Here is a 14,975-nt window from a genome sequence, read left to right as displayed (position 1 = left end):
AGTCTGAGAGCAATCAAGGGTTTTTAGATAATTGAGACAAATCAGCAGGATGTGATTTAAAAAACTGAGCAAACTGTGGTTACTTTTCAGGTTTGTCTCTGACCGGTTCTCACCTCATGTGTGGAGACTTCCTGTACAGCGGCCACACCGTCATGCTGACGCTGGCCTACCTCTTCATCAGCGAATGTGAGTCCAGACAAAGGTTTCTTCCAGCAAAGCTTCAGCTCAGCTACGGGGGTTAAACCAGTCAGTTTTTCCACCCAAAGCTGAAAATATCCTCCTGCTAGACCTGTTTTTATCTGGCAAACTCAACTAAAAGCTGCCAAACAGCACCACCATGTGGCCAGATGGAGTAGCTACAAGTAGAAAATATGAATGGATGTCGTCCTGGTGTAGAAGGCCAAGGTTAAAATAAAGAACAAAACATCCAATTATTTCTATTATTGGACAAAAGAGTAACTTAACGTCTTGTTCTTTGAGCTGTTTATTAGTTATAAAGTATTGTTTAAGGTAATATTGTTGTGCATCAGGCTTGTGAGCTCCTTAAGTTTAAAATTCTTACTCTTAGGCTCCGCTCCTCCTCATCTTAAAGGCATCTTCCTATGCACCTGACGGCTGGCTAAAAAGTGCTTTCCAGTGTCCTTGAAGGATGAACAGCCTTTCAGGCACCTCAGAGGTGGAATCAGGGGTTAACACGTTCTCATCAATAGTTTCATTTTGGTCCCTATTTCTGATACGTTTTCTTTATTTACTTGTTTCCGTGTCAGAAAAGCACAAATCAACCCCACTTCATTGTGTATATTTAGAAAAAGACAAGTACCAATACGTCAGATCTCTGTTGTAACTTTGACCCAAAACAACAGAGATAGTAATGTTTTTACGGCACCTTCAGATAGTATTGACAACTCTTGACCTCTCCCACATTTTGACCCGTTGTAACAACAAACCTGGGCGTATTCTGTTGACGGACTAAAGCCGAGTGGAGCCCAGTCATGAAGTAAAGGAAATTCAGACGTGTAAAACGATCCGTTTCCAGACTCTCCCCGCTGGATGTGGTGGTACCGCTGGTTCTGCTGGGCCCTCAGCGCCTCCGGAGTCATCTGCATCCTCGTGGGTCACGAGCACTACAGCATCGACGTCGTCATCGCCTACTATGCCACCACCAGGATCTTCTGGGCCTACCACACCATGGCCAACAATCACGTAAGTCCTGTCCTTCGGAAATGTTCCCACCCTTCACCTTCTCTATTTTGTTGGGTAACAACAATCGACGAGAAACTTGTTACTGGTATTTAAACTGATAAAGTGGAAAAGTTCACCTTTCAGTTGGATATATGTCCGGACCTTGACTAGGCGTTCCTATCGAGAGCTGCACTTTAAATAAAACTGCAGTGTTTGCTGTGTTGTAGTCGAGCCTGTTCCCAGCGCACGTTGGACTCTGCCATGGCTGCTCTTTGTCACCGAAATTGTCTGTGGTGTTCATGGACTCGACTTTAAGGCGTAGTCGTGGAAATGAGGGTGTCTGGTTTGGGAGGTTTAAGTCTGAGCCCATGACCAGAAAAGGGTGGATTGCCAACTTTGGGTTGGAGGTCAGGTGTAGGAGTTTAAAGACTATAAGTCGCACTTATTTAAAAATTTATTTCACACAATCCAAGACTAAAAACTGACATTTATTCTGGTAAAGCAACTTATTCAATTACACAGCTGCATCCACAATCAGCTGAATAATATTAAACATACGTGGGAGGATGAATGGGGTAAATTAGCACAACAAGCTAGCAATTTCAAGCCGGAAAGTTCTTGTCAGAGCATTTCAGTCTAATCATGCTTAAATTAGACCGTGAACGTAACGGTGCTACATGCTAAGCTAACAGGATGACACGGATGTTTCGGAGCAACATAAAGCTGATGCGCTTCAGCGAGGTTTTAAACCGTCTGGACAACAGACCTGTAAGCTAGCGCTAGCTGTTATTAGCTTTGTTGATAGCACAGTAACAGGGTTCTGTCTCGGTCTGTTTCCTTCGAGCTGCACCACTCATACTGAATGCAGACTGAAACAGCAAAATAACATATGTACATGTGTTCAGTCTTTGTTGTTTATAAGATAATTACTTAATTAAACTCAGCATATAGTTTCCACAAGCCTAGAGTGCCATCTTGCGGCTATAGATGGTAATGTTTACTACTTGTTTCATCTTGGTCAGTATGATTTACCATTTAAATTTGATATATAAGCCGCACCTCACTATAAGTCACAGGATTGGCCAAACTATGAAAAAAACGGCGACTTATGGTAAAGAAAATACGGTATCTTGTTCAGCGGTGATAGTAGGATGAAACATCAAGGCTGCATCACTGCAGATGTTGTCACGTGTCATGTTGTTAAAGCTTGGTATATTTTTACTTTTATGTCTTGCATAAAACAAAAATAATTCATGTTGGCAATACTGTAGCTAAATGTTACAAAGTTCAGGAGATATGAATCCTTTAGGAAGCCTCCGTATGCTACGTCGCCCTCTGCTGGATGTCTAGTTGAGGTCCAGCTGCAGGTTTCATGGTGAAATGAGGTGTTTTTGTTTTGAGATTAGTTGCCAAAAAAACACACAAACTGAACAGCAGCAGTTGAGAAACATTTTAAATTCAGCGTTTTATTTTGTTTTTGATTTATCTGTGACTTAAACACGTTTCTTTCCAAAACAACTTCTTCCTAGCTGTCATCTTCGGCTTTGTTTGGTTGCCAGAAAGCTATTTCTCCTGAATGCAGTTTTTCTGGGACCGCTGGTGCTGATTCTGGATGTTTCCCAGAAAACATTTCACTGTAAAATGAAGCCTCTAAAGCAGAGAGGTGCTCCCTCTCAGCAGTGCAGCTTTGGTTTTCTGGTTCCTTACAGACGAGTTTTCTCTCTAACTTGTTTTTTATTGTGTCTCTGCCCAGGAGCTGCGCGGATCACCAAACAACTACCTGTCCAGGGTGTGGTGGAACCCGGTCTTCAACTTCCTGGAGAGGAACGTCCAGACGACGGTCCCGCTCGTGTACCTGTCACCGCGGGCCCTGCTGTCGTCCTGCAGAGAGCGGTACCAGACGATGGGCATTGAAAGGGACGACTGACAACCGGAGAGGGTGGTCGGGAAACTCACCTGAGCTGCAGCCGGACCCTGCCTGTAGAACCAGGCTGGTACCTCTCTGCTGTGAGGAGGAAGAGCTGCAGAAACTGGAAGTGTTGAGTTTGCCTCCACTGCTGTGGAGTCCGGCCTCCTGCCTTCAGAAACTAAAGTCTCCGGACATTGAAGCTTAGGAGCAAAAAGACGTTTTTTTTATTAAATACATTCTGACAAACTACACTGTGACATTTAAACCCTTCAGCCCGGCGGTTGGAGACGTTTTCTACTTCTTGCTGTTTAAATTATAAGGTTTAATGTTGAGCTGCCAAAGCTGAAGATGCTGCTTGTTGAACGTTCAGCCCATTGTGCCTGGAGGCTGCAGAGAGACTCCGGCTGTGTCCCAGGGAGGACTTTAACAGTATAAGGTTTCAGTTCAACGTCCAGCTGATCTTAAATAATGTTTGGTGCACAAGTTTCTACTGCAGTCTGACCGGAGTTCTGTTGGGCCTAAACGGTGCCATGAGGAAGTATTTGCCCCTTTTGTTATTGTTCTGTTCTGTTATTGGTTTCATCTTTTGGCTCTTAAATGTTTTACATCATGAAACAAATGTTAACGTCAGACAAAGATAACGTGAGTAAATACCAAAAAAAATATTGCTTTTCAAATTATTTCTATTCAGTGGGGAAAAAGCATGACTGGCTGCTGTGAGCCTCTTACTTCACTGTACAGAACTGTTGACCAGCTAGTTGCATAAACATCTTATTTAATTTACTTTGACTAGGCCACTCCTGAAGAACCTTTTTTCTTCTTCTTGAGCCATAGTTTCCGGTCGCTCGCACTTTCCCCTCTACTGATTTTTCTTGATGCGTTACAGACCCAACACCACTGTGTCGTCTGCATATGTGATTAGAGTTTTTTCTATAAGGTGTGGAGATCCACCTGTGCTCATAAGTTTACATACTCTGGCAGATTATCAGTTTTCTTTACAATTTTTCAAAGATGGACTTGCTGAATGTTGGTTAAAGCTATTAAACAACTGTTTCTTTTTAAGTCACAATGACCCTGACCAATAGTTTACAACCTACTTCTTAATACCGATGGTTTATGATGACAGCCTGAAGTATTTTGGGATTGTTTTGGATGAGACAGCTATGGTAAATCTGCCCATTCTTGGCAAAAAGCCTTTAGTTCCTGTGTATCCTCAACATTTATGATACTGAGGTCAGAAGCTGGCCTTGTTGCCTCCTCTCCAAATGCAGCGTTGAAGGTTTTTGGGGTAAAATGTTTGCTTTTGGTCTTGAAGCTGTTTAGTGTACCTACACCTGTATTGTTGTCATGTTGCAACATCCAGGTGCATTCATGGCTAATCCTGGTTGAGAAGTGTCATTTTTCCTCCAGTATTTTTCAGATAACATCTATGTGGCTCACACATCCCCCAAGCATCACTGATCCACCTCCGTGTTTCACTGCAGGAACAAGACACTTCTCATGACAGACCCTGTTGCCTCCTCTCCAAATGCAGCGTTGAAGGTTTTTGGGGTAAAATGTTTGCTTTTGGTCTCGGAGCTGTTTGGTGTACAGTTACTGGACTGCTTTCTGGCACAGACTCAACTTTCCTCTGGTGACTGGATCATGCAGAACATTTTTTTTCCTTAATTCTTTTAATGTCAGCAAAAGTTATTTCTGGGTTTCTTTTTGCATCCTGAACAAATTGTGGCTAAAATTTTAGCTTTTGTTCTACTTCCCTCATTCAGGTATTATATATCATTGCATTATCATTCAAAAGAGATCCTGCCAGGGTCAGGAGGGTGTGATGAAGGCAGAAACAAGCAATCAAGTCTCGAGTAGCAGAGCTTCTCTTTATTTTCACAGTGATTAAACATTGAAACAGAAACCAAATAATGAAACAATGTAAAATTCAAAGTACCTCTGGTTACAAACGAGAAAACAAGAGGTCAGTTTGAAGGTAATGGATTAAAACTTGAATATTCAACTTGGTAGATTCTTACAGAGCAAAGATCAGATGGGGGGTGTACTGTCATTGAAGGAGGGTGTTTTTTTTATGAGTGGTGCTTCTTACTACTTGAACATCTTTGCAATTGTAAGAAATTAATTTGTTTCACACAGGGAATTTTCTCATGAAGAGTATAAACTGATTCCATTTTCTAAGGAGAAAAAGTAGAAATAGTTACAGTTAAAGATTTTTAATTGTAGTACGATCACTGACGGGAGGAAACTAAATGTGAAAAGGTTTTCAGTTATTACATTCACAAAATAAACAACTTACACAGAACCATTTACTTTACTTCTTGAAATGGCAACTATTTTTTTTCTGTGTTCAAATGTCCAAAATAATATTTCTTGCAGCAAACCTCTGCATAAGTCAGACGGTGAGGGCAGGCAGGCTCCAGAGCCACATTGGGTACTTCCTAACTTTGGCCATAAATGACCTGAGAAATTATTTTATGCTGAACTTTTAAAATAAAGGTCTGTTGTTACATCTTCTGTGTTTTTTTTTTTCTAATGCTGTTTGCATTGAATTTCCACAACAGAATGGCTTTAATCAGGAGGCTCCAAACTACGAACTAAGTTCGTTTTCCATTAAAAATGGAAGGTTTTATTTAAGAAAAAGGTTCGTCTTCTTGCAATAGCTTGATCTTTTTTTCTAAAACTATATGTATTTGTAGTTGTTTAAACTACAAAATTAATAGAAAGGGGAAGGGCTACTGTGGATTTATATATTAAAAGAGGCTGTTGGATATCCAGGCTGATTTTCATGCTGTTCGATTTCGGTTTATTCATCTGGTTCTGCACAGACAGGAAGAGCAGCTTACTTTAAAGACATATGGAAACTAATCATGTTTTTTTCCACTTAGAATTTGCCTTAAGTTGCCGTACATTTCCAATCAGCTTTAGGAGTTGAGAAGTTAGAGATGGGTGGAGCTAAAACCTCAAGATAATTGGAGAAAGAAGGATTGTTTTAGAAAATGAGTAACCCTGAGCGTCCTCTTCATCAGGCTGTCATACAATAACAGTGTCTTCAGTCAGAGGCTTCTTCAGGACTGGTGCAATAAAGACCTTGCCAGGAGATCCTGTCTGCAGCCATCTGTCTCAGCTCTGAAGAAACCTGGATAGTATGAGTTACAACCTTTAATTTCCCTTTGGGAATAATAAAATTGTTTTGAATTAAATTGATGATGTCATGAACTTATAATTGCACTATGAAGACTCCATAGTGAAACCAGTTTAACATCAACAGGGATCAGAACCAGCACCTTCAAGCTTCACTAAAATAGAGAGCTGCCCACGTGGATAACCCAAAGGTCTCAAAGAGAGAATTGACAGTCAGGTCAGACAAAGATTGGGATGTTTTATGACAGGAAGGGTGCGTCACCACCACTTTTCTGACTGTAGCCTGGGACAATAGACGAAAACTGTGTCTACGCAAAGAAATTTAATTCTTAGCTCTACGAAGAAAAGCAGTCAAATCTGGAGCCACAATCATGCCAGCAGCCTATGGAGGGCTCCAAGTCCTTTTAAAAGTCTTTGAGTCTTTTCTGGATTGCACAAATCAAATTTAAAGCATTTAATGTAGAGACAGCAGATTAAAATGGAATCTGAAGGAAATAAACATTTAATTTAATCACATGATTTTACACTCGGTGGACTCGGTGAACAACAGGATGTCAAACCTGGGACCAAATTTGACTGGAAATAAAAGTGTTCTGAACCCTGTAATATCATTGTAATACCAAACAGAACCAGTGTGTAAATGTGCCATATTTCATGGTTACTATACAACAGTACTGGGTATGTTTTATAGATGTGGAGTTCAGAGTTTCAAGTCTTTCAAACGATTGATACTGAACTAAAGCTGGCTGCAGATGAACCCTGACCTGGAAGAGTTTCCGACCCCCTGCTGCTGGTTCTGCTTCCTCTTCCTCTTCCCCTGGAAATAGAAGCAGAAGCCGATGTTTGGCTCCCAGTTTCCCCGGTAAAGGAGCAGGATGTGCTGGCTGTACGTACGTAGTTGTCCCTGGCGGACCATCCAGGGTAAAGCTGCATGTGGAGCAGCCGCTCCTTCTGGGCCAGCTCGTAATATTTGGACTGCTCGGAGCGAGACAGGGCGTGCCACTGACCAACACAGACAAACGCATCAGGCCTGGCGAAGCAACCACTGTGACATCACTGTGACATCATCAGGTGTCTCACCCTGCGTCCCAGGATGCGGTTTATGGCGGAGCTCTCCTTCTCGCAACCTTCCTGCAGCACCTGGTGTCTCGTCTCCTTCATGTAGAGCATGAAGGCGTTCAGAGGCTTCTTCACCGCTTGCCTGCTGCTGACAAACAGAGATGGCTGACCAGACCAATATACACCCAGTTTTCACCTGATTGGTCAGAATCTGCTTCCCCCGCTAGTCTTCACTTCAGATTGTACCTTTGTTTTCGACGGTCCCATTTAGAACAAGTCTTTCATAAAGTTCCTTAGAGGTCACTCAGTCGCTTTCTCCTACTACTCTCCAATTTAGTGTTGTCTGCCCTTATTTATGACATTAATTGTTGTTTTGTCTCTTCTCTTCATAGAAGCTATATCTGGCCTGGCATTTTTGTTCAGTTGTGACTACTGCTGCTAATATCTGCATGTTTTATCTCTATAAAACACTTGGCCGTGTATCTTTTGGTGTTTTACCCCATCTCTCTCTCAGGTTACTCCTAACTTATGATATGTGGGAATAAAATCAGGAGGCATTTAGCTTGTCCTTTAAAAAATATCAACAAGATGAACAGTTACTCCTTCAAAGAGAAGGAGCAGCTGTTTCATGCTAAAAATGCCAAACTCACCTGGAAACACTGTTACTGTGGTAACAGGGGCGTGTACAGGTAGGTGGGTCAGCAGGTGGGGCAACAGGCTCGCTCATTGGCTGGTTGTACGGAGAAGAGAGGGGGAGGTGTCTGTCGCTGTAGAGGAGGAGGGGAACCAGAGGATGGACGGAGGTCTACACAAAGACAGTTCAGTTCTAATTATTACATGTTTTTAAATCTAATTCAGCAAAGACATCTAAAAGATACACTCACAGGCCACTTTATCAGGTAAACATGCCCAACGGTGTTTTAAAATGCACGTGTGCGACACTTTATCATAAACTGTAGCAGTTTTGTATGGGTTCTAAATACTGCAGTACAGTCCCTGACAAAAGTCCATTTTGTAGAAACAACAGCTTATAACCTGACTTTTATTATTGGTTTAAGAAATGGCTCATATGAAAGCTAAAACACCCCCAAATTATCTTCAATATGCTAAAATAAATTTGCTTTACTGAAGAAATATTGGTCATTTAATGAACACAGAAAGGTGAGATTTTGGCAAGACAAAAGTTCTGTTGCCTCCAGATAGTAATGTGAAAATGTAACTACTTCAGATATAAAAATATGTTGCATAACATCAGTGAATTGCATAGTGGTGATTTAATTTCCATATTTAACCCAAGACAACAAACGGTCCTCCCGATTAGTTGTATTGCGGGGTCTGCTGGACCTGGGCTTGTCAAAAACATCTCCATTCTCTTCAACTCTTTTGCTTATTCTTTGTACTTGACACTGAGACACATTGAAGGTGTCAGCCACCTCAGCAGTGGACTCAGGGGGAATGTTAGGCATGTTGTCAGAGGTAGAGTTGCTGTTAACGTGAAGGTCTGGTGTGCTGGAGTTCTTTTTATACACACCCACTAATTGATTGATCAGTTATTGATCAATCAATTAGTGGGTGTGTATATTAGTGGGGACTGGCTGCATCATATGGCAAAGCAACAAAACGTCTTGCCAAAATCAGACCTTTCTGTGTTCATTAAATGATCAATCTTTCTTCAGTGATGCAAATTTTGTTTGGTATATTAAACATAAGGTAGGAGGGTTTTAGCTTTCATTTGAGCAGCTTCTAAAACCTATAGATTAATTAAAAGTCACATTATAAGCTGCTGTTTCTACAAAATGGATAGGTGACAAGACTTTCGTCAGGGACTGTAGACACAATGGTCACTAGACGGCGGCATAAAGCCATGTAAACATCTGTAGCTCATAATGTGTCATATTAGTAGAACTGGAGTTACTCTCAACACTATCTGGACCATTTTCTGATCTTTGCCCCGCAGTTCATGACGATCCGACAAACGGGAAGAGAAAACGGTTCGAAGCAGTTCACATTTCAGTTGTTCAGAGGCGAACCGACACAACAGTATGGTCATCATGTCCGACATGCAGCCTCAGGGTTCTGGAGCGCTGCATGGACCAGATTTAACACTGATTGTGTCAGAAAGGGAACATATTGGCTGCAAGGGATGGTGGGAAACAGAATAACAAGTCCCCTGGAAAATAAAGTGACTTATTCTTTCTGACCAGGAAAGCATCACTAAATCAACATTTATGCTATAAACTCGGGAGTGGTGGACTAGTGGTTAGAACAGGGCACTTGTGTTTTGAGAAGGCTGCAAGAACCAGGTTCAAACCCCACAGACTGCCACTATGGGTCCATGAGCAAGAACCTTAGGCCCAGATTGCTTCCTTGGAGCTGTGAGCTGCCCACTGCTCCCTGTAGTGACAGGCTAAATGCATTTTATTGGAATGTTCAATTGTGACTAAAGATTTGTTTATATACAGCAAATATATATAGTTTATGTTAAAATTAGTTTAAATTGAACATTGACGTTACAGGGACTTGAATCGAGCTACTCTCCTGAGTCCCCACCACTGAGCTATATTATACACTGGAGTGCTAATCACCGTCTGTTTGAACGAGTCGCTTTGAAGCCACCAGCTGCCATATTGGTACTCCCTATTTCCCCAAGTAACTAGGGAATATGTGCGCTACAGCATATTTTGTCATGTTCGGGGGGGCTTAAAACTTTAAAATGTCAAATGTCATATACTTTTATGTTATGTTCAAAAACTATCAAGTACTGAGAAAGTCATGTGCTGAAATATTTTGCATTTTATTCATTTAAATATATATGTTTAACATTTATAAATATATAAATAACAATGTACAAAAACATATATTTACATATGTGTATACAATACACACATTTTATATATATATATATATATATATATATATATATATATATATACCACAGTGTGTGAGAGGCAGGAAACACTTACACCTGCAGGGGTGTGTGATGAGTGGTTCTGCCCCCCGCTGGTCAGACTGTAAAACTGCAGCCCTGAGTCCTGAAGAGGCCAGTGGAGTACCTGCTGTTTATCTACGCAATGAAATGAAAAAGATTTAGAAAGGAATCCTCTTATGAGCTCATATTTATATTAAATTGATTCTCACCCACCAGAGCTTGGATCTCCAACAGTTTCACTCAGTCCACTCAAAAATAGCATCTCCTAAAACAGGAATCATAAATTCTATTATTTAAAAAGTCAGTTATGCTGCATAGATATGCTTTTAATTTACTATTCTTGTCCATCAATATGTTTAAATATTGGAACAATAAACCCTTCTTGTTTATTTATCTCTTTTCCCTCAACTCAGTTACTTTTTTTCAACAGACATATTTTTGCATTCTAACAAAAATAAAAGCAATTGTATGGAGCTGAGGATTAACATTTAATCATTTAATTTTCCAGTCGAAGTGTAACTAGGCACACAGTGAAAAAAAATGTATCCCCCTACAAATTTCTTTTTTTTTTTTTTTTTTTTGTCACAATTACACATTTCAGATCCTCCCACAGAGTTAATATCTGAACAAATTATTAAATAAACATAGGAAGCACTTTTTAATTGATGTCATTCACTAAAGGACAAAGCTACCAAAACCAGCATGATCTTATGTGAAAGGTATTTACACCCTGGACCATCCTTGGTTGCAACAACTATCAGCAGCCATTTATTTTTTTTTAAAATGTATGTCTCTGCAGACTTGTTTTAATTCATCCTTATTAGAGGGTTTATTCAGCATAAACACAATTTTTAAAGTCACACAACATAATTTCAGATTTAAATCCAAACTTTGACTAGGCCACCTCAACACCTTCATTTTATCTGTTTTAGGTGTTTGAAACTCCAGTCCTAGAGAGCAAGTATCCTGCAACTTTTAGATGCAACCCCGGTCCAACACACCTGAAGTAAATTACCTCCTATATATGCAGTCAAGTTCTCCAGAGTCCTGCCGATGACCTGATAACTGGTTTCAAATGTGTTGAGAATTTGTAGGAAACCAGCCCTTGAGGACTCAAGTCACTTAGCTTCTCCTGTTCTTAAACCTATTAACTTGTGGGCCTAATGTGATGTTTATTTTTTATTTTTTTTTTTACATCTTTTAGCCTATTTTATGCTGTCAAATGGGTTCTATTTAAAAGATGTTAAAGGATTTCTTGACAGAATCAGTTAATTTGTGATTTAAATTTACATTACTATAGGTTGGTTTGGATAGATCTTTTTTTCTTTAATAATGCATCAGTTTAAAACAGCATCTTTATATTTATTTGATTTATATTTAATAAAAACTTTGTTTGGCACGTTAAAAAAAATCCAAACCCAGAATAAATTATCACTGTATGAACAATAAAAACACCCATTGAATAGTGTGAATCTTTAAAACCCACATCCTTATTCTGGCTAAAATGACAATTACATTACAATAAAATAAGTGTGGAATTTTTCCAATATGTTTATCATTAATATAGAAACCATTCATTTAAGCAATTAACTAGTTTGTGCAGCACTTTCACTAATCAATTATTTGTAATTATAAATGTTTGCAGTAAAACGTTTAATAAGTAAAACTTTGAAGTAAATAAGTTATAAATTTGAGAACAACAATAACAGTAGAAGTAGCAGATACTTACTTCTGAATCAAAAATCTGATCCATCCTGCCGAAGGAGGAGAAAACAAGAAAGATCAAGCCAACAGAAGCTCAGTAACCACCCGACAGAAACTGGAATTTGAGGCGTGAAAAAGCCTCTGACCACCAGACACTGCGACTGGTTGGACGAGCTGCTGCTCATGATTTTATTAAAAGCTCCCAACCCGCCACATCTCTCCTCTGGGTCTTCAGCCGCTCAGCTCATCTCATTCTGACCATGTGCTGCTCTTGGCCAAGACAATCGTGTCACGTTACACTGATGAAAAAAATATTCCAGCCGCAACACCAATAGTCTGGATTCTGACCAACACCATCGCCGATATTTTTCAGGTTTGTTTCCAGTCGTACAACTAAATTAAAAAGGAAATTAAAACGAGGGAATTCAAAGAAACACAAGAGTTTTCTTCAGAACCAGAGGTCAAAGCAGCTTTATTACACCCTGCTTGTATTCAGATAGAGTCATGAATAAAACCCTCAGAAACCAATATCAAAGCTAAAAAATCCCTGATTTGAGCTGAAATCGTTTATGTGTCCTGCTCAAAATTCTTGGAAAAATAAAAACTTAAATGCCTGTGCAAAATTCAAACGTTTTAAGAGAAAAAACATAAGATGAATGCAAAAAAATCTCCTGCAGGTAAACCAGCTACTGACATGTTAGCAGCACGATCTAATTAATATCACCTGTAAAATACAAACACACGGTGACCTAGAAGGAAACCATCCAATTTATCCACCAGTTTATCATCATCAGATTATTGTCCTGCTGAAGAACCAGTTTGGACCAGGCTTCTGCTTTCACAGAGATGGCCTCTTGTTGATACTTTTACGAGGGGGTTTGTGGTCACCGAGTTGCTCATGAAGTGCTCAGATCCTCCGGCTAGAAGAGAAGCCCACATCCTCAGCCTTCCACCGCCGTGCTTTACAGCTGGAGAGGGGTGTTTCTGCTGATACAGTGCGTCTTGTTTTTCACAACTCAAAACCAGAACATTCCTGGATAAGCATGTTGCCCATACCTATGACCCAATGCATTCACTGATGTTGCTTACATCTTAGATGAAGAAATTGACTAAATGGGGAAAACAGCAAGTAACACATCCAACAACCCAGCCTTTAGCGTGCACCATATGGTTAGTTGAAAAAAAAGGACACCTCCTTTTCATCTGAACATTCAACATCTTACCTCAAAGGGTATATAAGACAAACATTATAGTACCTTGGAGTGGTGAAATGTTTGCTCATGGTCAGTTCAGCATTGCAAGCTACCAGCATTGCAAGTGCTGTGACTGCAAGACTAGCCCATATCACCATGCCTCTGCCGCCGTACCTGACTGTTGGATTAGAAATGTACCGCAAACACATTTTATTCAGATTTATATTCACATTTATTCTACAGTATATCTAGTATTGCTCTCTTTTCTCACTTTTCACTTTGGAGAATATCCTCTCCAGAAAGTTCATCCTCATCCTGAGTCTAGGAAGATTCTTGTCCCTCAAACCAGCGTCGCAGAGCCACCAGGATGTGACCTGGTTGGTTGCCGCTCAGAAACATTTTGTTTAAATTCCCATAAACACACTAAAGACTATTACATGAATTGTCTTTTTTGATCATTGGGAAATCCAGAAACTAAACGGATAATATAAATTTTTCTCCCAATAGTGTAAAACTTTAGACATGAATCTTTCTTTTATCAGAGGAAGTATTACATATTTGAAAGTTTATTTGAAAAAAACTGATCAGGTAATCTTGGCCACAGTTATAAGGCTGAGATGTTTCCCTGAAACTTAAAAAGGTGTTTTAGATAAATAAAGTAGTCCTCTTCTGATTGGCTGATCAGACCCCTGTGATGTCACCTTTCCCAGGAAGTTCCAGCTCTCAACAAGCAAGAACCCATCAGACATGTTTTATTCCGTCAGAAAGGACTAAACAATCCTTAAAGATTTGGATGTGAGAAATCGCCTTGTTTGCAGTTCTTCTGTCAAATGGACTTCAGGCATATTACTGACATTACATAATCAATGTAGCTTAATAGCTAATAGTTTGAGATCAAATGCTGATTTTTGTTTTCTCTATACATGATGATGTGTACTACTAGTTTGATTTCCTCTGGTTTGCATGTTCCTGTGTCATTTAGATGCTGCTTGCCAAAACAAGGCGTAAGAGGCCCTGTAGAGACGGAGATCTTGGGTTTTTATTTTTGTAATTTCTCGGAGTATTTTTTACTGAATTTCCTGGGATGTACGCTACTGAGATAACCAATAGCTGTCCACCTGTGAGTAATCTTTTCGTCTGCATTATGATGGACATCACATTGTTTTTGGCCTTATAAACACTTTGCTAAAGTCATCGTTACTGCCATTCCACCTTGGCATGTTGTTAAATGTAAACCTTAGACAAAATGTCAAGATTTGTATTTAATAAATAAGATCAGGGGATAAACAAAGGTGAAATAAATAAGGGTTCATTTCAGTAGTTCTTGAAATATTCCTTTCTCTGCACGCACACAGTGAACTGTCCATAGCTTTGCGTTCACATTTCTTTTGTCTTGCGGCACTCTAACCTCTGCCTCCACCCCTCCTCTCCATGCAGACTGTTTGTGTCAAGGGTGAGTCTCCCTGTGGATCTGCCACCAAGGCTGTCAGAAACATTTTACTGCAAAGCCTCAAACTAAATCACAGCAAATACGCATCAGTGACAATGTCCAGGCTGCTTTTCTCCCCTAAGAAGTTAAACAGAAAGGTTCGGGGTAACTTATGAGGTCCGTCCAGCCGACCACTTCCCAGGCGACACTTCCTCTTGTAGCTTATGTGGGGAATTCTATAGTGTTCCCATAACATAACAAATTTATACTGTGTTACTATTAACAACTTTCAGGTCTTATTTATTATTATAAATAACTATTCTGTTAAGTCACCAGAACTTTGTTATTTACACAAAGAGTTCGGACATCCTTTACAAAGCTCTTTAAACACTTGCTTCACGTGTTTGTGGTTTTCAGGCCGTGAAG

At 39.9% G+C, this 14,975-nt stretch overlaps 2 protein-coding genes across 2 annotated transcripts in view; one reads left to right on the top strand and one right to left on the bottom strand.

Annotated features, from left to right (window-relative positions):
* Positions 1-14,975, top strand: part of sgms2b (sphingomyelin synthase 2b) — a 35,734-nt gene that overhangs the window by 8,007 nt on the left and 12,752 nt on the right. Inside the window, 3 exon segments of the mRNA XM_036132160.1 lie at positions 91-186; positions 1,037-1,203; positions 2,936-4,324. Of these exon segments, the coding sequence (XP_035988053.1) occupies positions 91-186; positions 1,037-1,203; positions 2,936-3,109 (437 nt within the window). The 3' untranslated portion in view covers positions 3,110-4,324.
* On the bottom strand, positions 5,986-10,310 carry LOC118560754 (transcription factor 7-like). The gene is made up of 5 exons (XM_036132161.1): positions 10,258-10,310; positions 7,945-8,099; positions 7,316-7,439; positions 7,130-7,237; positions 5,986-7,052 (listed from the first exon to the last, which is right to left on the bottom strand). Exons 2-5 carry the CDS (start codon positions 8,019-8,021, stop codon positions 6,972-6,974), a joined length of 390 nt encoding a protein of 129 aa, XP_035988054.1. The 5' UTR covers positions 8,022-8,099; positions 10,258-10,310; the 3' UTR covers positions 5,986-6,971.

This window comes from Fundulus heteroclitus, unplaced genomic scaffold, assembly GCF_011125445.2.
Source record: "Fundulus heteroclitus isolate FHET01 unplaced genomic scaffold, MU-UCD_Fhet_4.1 scaffold_479, whole genome shotgun sequence".
NCBI classification, from domain to species: domain Eukaryota; kingdom Metazoa; phylum Chordata; class Actinopteri; order Cyprinodontiformes; family Fundulidae; genus Fundulus; species Fundulus heteroclitus.
The sequence above is the reverse complement of the archived record's forward strand: the minus strand, read 5'-3'. Positions and strand labels throughout refer to the sequence as shown.

What these genes read in the sequence shown, in the direction of transcription:
- LOC118560754 (XM_036132161.1), bottom strand. Translation starts at nt 8,021, where the DNA reads ATGAGCGAGCCTGTTGCCCCACCTGCTGACCCACCTACCTGTACACGC. An exon ending in CACAGTAACAGTGTTTCCAG is followed by an intron (nt 7,440 to 7,944) that starts GTGAGTTTGGCA and finishes GTTTGTCAGCAG; the next exon opens with CAGGCAAGCGGTGAAGAAGC. An exon ending in ACCGCATCCTGGGACGCAGG is followed by an intron (nt 7,238 to 7,315) that starts GTGAGACACCTG and finishes TGTGTTGGTCAG; the next exon opens with TGGCACGCCCTGTCTCGCTC.